Below are 5649 nucleotides of genomic sequence, written 5' to 3' on the forward strand. Positions count from 1 at the left end.
ATCCAGTCACTTAATTGTAATCCCCTATTTAAGACAGGAAACCAGCTGACAAACTCTGAACTCTGCCATCTCCATGACTGATGTCAAAGCAGTCTTCAGATCTTCAACCCCTTTTTCATCTTTGTTGACTGCACCAAACGTCTTTTTCCTGGGCTGCTTCCACTCCCTGTTAGCAGTTTTCCTTGGCAGGTATCCCACGACTCTGGCATCTTAACATCTTTGGGTCTCCAAGGCAACTTCAGTGTTACAGCCTCTTGTTTCAATGTCTGGACTCCTCCAAAGGGCTGCCTTCACTTCTCCAGCTCTGCCCTCCGTAGCACTTTAAGCTCAGGTTGATCCACTCCACTGCTGCTGCTTTTCTTGTGATCACCCCATGGTACTGGCATCTCCAATACACTGGGGTCTTCTGCTGCAACTAGGCTTCACTAATAGCCTCTCATAGGCTCCCTTTCATGGTGCCAAGCTTTTCAGTCAGTACAGCCTGGCCACAAACCCTCTGCCATCCAACCCGCTCCCTTTTCTAAGTTCCTTGTTCTTAGTTCTATCTTCTTTTGGATATCAGCCAGAAACCTAAGCACGTTTTCCCTGCTGCTCTTGCCTTTCTCAGTCCTTCCTTTCCATTATTCATTATATGGCTGCTTGATTGCATCCACTGCTGAGCACACAGGTCTTCTTGAACCTTAACTCACAAGTCACCAGTTTCTTTCTTTAAAAAAAAAAAATTAATATTATATAGCTGGCCAGTGGTGACACACCTTTAATCTCAGCACTCTGCAGGCAGAGGCAGGTGGATCTTGGAGAATGAGGTTAGTCTGGTCTACAGAGTGAGTGCCAAGACAGCCAGGGCCACACAGAAAAGCCCTGCCTCAAAAAACCAAAATAGGGATCTGGACAAATGGTTCGGTGGCTAAGAACACTGACTGCTCTTCCAGAGGTTGTGAGTTCAATTCCTAGAAACTTCAAAGTAGTACAGAAACATCTGTAATGGGGACTGGTGTCCTTTTCTGATGACAGCTGCAATGTACTCCTATACATAAAATAAATAATCCTTAAAGGAAAAAAAAAGCCAGAAAACAACAAACAAAAAATGTTTGTTTGTTTGGGGGGTGTCATGGGCATGCCAAGACATGTGTCGATGTCAGAGGACAACTTGTAGGAGTGAGAGTTTTCTCCTACTAGTTGGATCCTGGGAATTGAACTCAGGTCCTATCTGGCTTGGTGGTGAGTATCTTTACCCACTTAGCCTTCTCAGTGAACGATTACTTTCTTCCTCTTCTCCATCTTCTATTTCCCAGTCTCTGAGATTTGCAGGTCTTCTGCCCTCTTGTTTTTCTCTCAAACTCTACCGAAATTATTCTTGAAATTTAGTCTAAGTTTGTTTCTAAATTCACTTATTATCAAGACTAAATATCCAAAAGGGATTCCTCATTCTCTGACAGAATTATCTTCTTGGCAAAATGCTGGGTGCATAGTACATTAATGAATATCTCTATTACTGGAGAATAAAGGTTTTCTCTCTCTCTACCAGCTAAATCTAAATGTGAGCTGAAATAAAATAATTTAAAACTTTTATTATTATTATTATTATTATTATTATTAATACTTTGCTTCCATGTATGTCTGTATACCACACCTGTGCCTAATACCCATAGAGGTCAGATGAGGGCACTGGATCTCCTGGAACTGAGGTTACAGATGGTTGTGGGCTGCTGTGTGGGTGCTGGGAATCAACTCTAAGTCCTCTCCAAGAACAGCCAGTGCTCTTAATCACGAAGCCCTCTCTCCAGTCCCAGATCAGTAGAAGTAACAGGGAGACAACACAGCAATTTAAAGAAAGAATGTCTAGCAACTTATTAAATTTTGCTGTGGGCTGGATATGGTATGGGTGTTTCCCATCCAGCATCTGAACAGTGTGGCTGCATTATGGGAAAGGAGAGACTTGCTTTGGCTGTTGTGCTGGGCCTTTACCCCAGGATCTTTCCCATGGTGGGCAAATATCCTACTATGCCCTACACGCTTACTTTCTTTTTCTCTTTCTTTCTTTTTCTCTTTCTTTCTTTCTTTTTTTTCTTTCTTCTTCTTTCCTTCCTTCCTTTCCTTTTCTTTTTTAAAAAAGATTTATGGCTGAACTGGTGAGCAGAGACAGCCTCAGAATGCAGAAGGATGCCAGCAAGTTTGTGGACCTGTATATGCCACGGAAATGCTCCGCGAGCAACCACATCATTGCTGTCAAGAACCACGAGTCCATCTGGATGAACGTGGCTGAGGTTGACAGGTGCACAGGCCGGTTTAATGGCCAATATAAAACCTACGGCATCTGCGAGGCCATTCGCAGGATGGGTGAGTCAGATGATTCTATTCTCCAATTGGCTAAGGCTGATGGAATTGTCTCAAAGAACTTTTGAGCAGGAGAAATTGGGAACAATTTGTTATAAATAAAAATAAGTACCTATGACTAAAAAAAATTATTTTATGTATATGAGTACACTGTTGCTGTCTTCAGACACACCAAAAGAGGGCGTTGGATTCCATTACAAATGGTTGTGAGCCACCATGTGGTTGCTGGGAACTGAACTCATGACCTCTGGAAGAGCAGTCAGTGCTCTTACCGCTGAGCCATCGCTCCAGCCCCTTCCTTTCTTTTTCAAGACGTGTGTAGCCCTGGCTGTCCTGGGACTTACTTTGTAGACCAGGCTGGCCTCGAACTCAGAGCTATGCCTGCCTCTGCCTCCCAAGTGCTGGGACTAAAGGCATACACTACTACTACCTGTTTTGTTGTTGCTTGTTTTGTTTTTGTTTTTTGAGATGCTTTCACTATTTAGACCAGGCTGGCCTTGAACTGCTCATAAGATCCACCTACCTCTTAAGTGCTGGGACCAATGATGTGTGGCACCATATTCTGGTGGGTTCCCTTTCTATTTATTCATTAATCCTTTCTCTTTCCTCTTTTCTTTTTTTAAATTTAGTGTCTTAGTCAGAGTTTCCATTGCTGTGAAGAGACACCATGACCAAGGCAACTTTTATAAAGAGCAATGTTTAATTGGGGCTGGTTTACAGGTTCTGAGGTTCAGTCCTTTGTCAAGGCAGGAAGCCTGGCACTGTCCAGGTAGGCATCCTGCTGGAGAAGCTTGATCCAAAGGAAGCCAGGAGCAGACCATCTTCCAGGCCTCTAGGAAGAGTGACTCAAAATCCACTCCCACAGTGACACACCTCCTTCAACAACACTAAACCCAATCCAAAAAGCCCACACTTCCTAATAGTGCCACTCCCTGGGCCAAGCATATTCAACCCCCTACAGTTATTCTTTCATAATTTTATACACATTACACTTTGATCATTGTCTGCCCTCTTCTTGTCTTCCCTCCCCTCCCCTCTCTTCCTCCCTTATCTCTCCCTCTAAACCCCTCCTTCCCAAGAAGTGTCTATTACTGCATGTCTTTTTTTAAAAAGATGTATGTATGTATGTATTTATTTACTGTGAGTACACTGTAGCTGTCTTCAGACACACCAGAAGAGGGCATCAGATCCCATTACAGATGGTTGTGAGCCACCATGTGGTTGCTGGGAATTGAACTCAGGACCTCTGGCAGAGCAGTCAGTGCTCTTAACCACTGAGCCATCTCTTCAGCCCTTACTGCATGTCTTATTATATTGCCCATTGTATTTAATTATTGTTGCCTGGATAAGGTGGGTGGTTTAGTTGAGCAAGGGTAGTTCACATATGCCTATACCACTAATGAATATAATCCCCTCTCCCAGTGAACATTAACTCTCAGGGTGGGGTGGGTCCTTATGAACCCCTCCCCCATTCAGTATGCAATGTTTGTTGATGGGCCCAGTCTCGTGTGACGGTAGGCACTGCATGCTTTGAGTTCATGTGTGTAATGGCTATTCATCCAGAGATAACGTTCCTTTTTTTGGCTTAATTTCATTCTTTTTGTAATTGTGTGCACGCGTATGTATTCCGCAGCACACCAGTAGAGGTCAGATAGCAACTTTAAGAAATCAATTCGCATAAACAAACAAACAAAAACAAAATAAGAAGAAAGGAAGAAATCGATTCGCTCCTTCTGCCATCTTGAGGGTTCCAGAGATCAAACTTGTCCACAATGTCCACTCATACAGAGATGACTTTACTAACCGACAAACACAATGGTTTGCAAAGGTGGGACTTCCCAGCCTCTTCCATTTGGCCTGCCCACAGCTTCTCACGCACAGGTTAGGAGGGCATTGTTACACCCTTTTCCAGCTTCCAAACTGAAGCCTCGAGAAAGCTCACAGATAGGACAGCAACAGAGCCAGGGTCACCCAGGAAAGCACGTGGCAGGAAAGGGGCGGGGCAGGGCAGCCAGACAGGCCCAAGGTCAGACCGCCGACTCCAGCCTCCACCTCGCCTCCCTCTTGGCTCCATGGGCCTCTCTCCGACCGCCCGGGTGCCTCCAACTCAGGGATCGCTGACTTCGGTGCGAATGTGCGAAACCGCGCCAGCCCGCTCAGAGCGCAAACCTGGTGGACCTGTTAGGCCTTCGTAACCATTGGTGGCCGTAGGACCAGGATCATTTACATGCACGTTCTCTATTGGCTAGTGGGGCAGAAGTAGGCGGGTCTAGCCAACTACACCTGCCTGCCGGTGGAGCGCGGGCTACTGCTCCGAGGGTGCCAGGGAAAAGGGGACCATGGCTCAGGAGTCAGGTGGGAACCGCGAGCACTAACCCCAGGCTGCTACTTGTGGGTGTGAACCGACTGGAACAAGACACAGCAATTACTTAGTTACTTCTGGGGGCCGGAGGGTAGGCACAGGAGGCAGGTTTTATTTTGAAATATTTTATGCCCAATCTGAACCATGGGGGCCTACCAAACCCGTGTGTTTGTGTGTACATGTGCGTATATATACACTTGATCTTACCTAAAAGGCCTAGAAGATCTTAAAGGTATAGCCATTTTCTTAGGATCCTCTCAGAAAGTTTTTGTTCGTTTTGTATTGTATTGTTTTATTTCTGGACAAGGTCTCAGTACATATTCCTCCAGGGCTTGGGTGAATGTTATGTAGACCAGACTAGCTTCAAACTCGCAGAGATCCTCCTGCCGTTCTCTCCCATGTGTGGGGATTAAAAGTGTGCACCACCACACCTCTTAGGTTATTCCTGTTATTCCCATGCATGTGTGTGTATGTGTGTGTGTATGTATGATGTAGTACATACACAGTGTGGGTTTTGGTGCACATCATGAAGAGGCCAGAGGAAGACTTCAAGTGTCCTATTCTCTCCCTGTCTGCCTTATTACCATGATGCCTGGTCACTCACTGAATCTGGAATTAGGCTGATAGCCATCAAGCCACATTAATCCTGCCTCAGCTTCGAGGAGTACAGCAGCCATGATCGTGCTTGGCTTTTCATATGGGTACTGGAGATTCGAACCCAAGTCTGAGCAGCAATTGCTCTTCTCCACTGAGCTTTCTTCCCGGACCCTCCTTCTGCTTCGTGTCATTTCTTGAGGGGACATGCATGGAACACCTGCTGTGTGTCAGCCGCTGTCCTCTGCACTAAAGCTAGGGAGAGGAGCCAAGGCTGGAGGTCCCCCATCCTCTTGCAGCTTATAGTTTAATGAAGACAAAGTGGACACGCTGGCAGACAGTGATAGACCAGGAGG

The 5649-nt window shown here is 45.7% G+C and overlaps 1 protein-coding gene across 1 annotated transcript; it reads left to right on the plus strand.

Moving 5' to 3' along the window:
- Window positions 1-2153: 2153 nt before the first annotated feature.
- On the plus strand, window positions 2154-2405 carry LOC308437867 (small ribosomal subunit protein eS21-like; the record flags this gene model as incomplete). The annotated part of the gene is made up of 1 exon (XM_080939073.1): window positions 2154-2405. The coding sequence occupies one exon, from the start codon at window positions 2154-2156 to the stop codon at window positions 2403-2405; it is 252 nt and encodes an 83-aa protein (XP_080795199.1).
- Between the last annotated feature and the right edge of the window lie 3244 nt (window positions 2406-5649).

This window comes from Micromys minutus (genome assembly GCF_963924665.1).
Source record: "Micromys minutus genome assembly, chromosome: 27".
In the NCBI taxonomy this organism is placed as follows: Eukaryota; Metazoa; Chordata; class Mammalia; order Rodentia; family Muridae; genus Micromys; species Micromys minutus.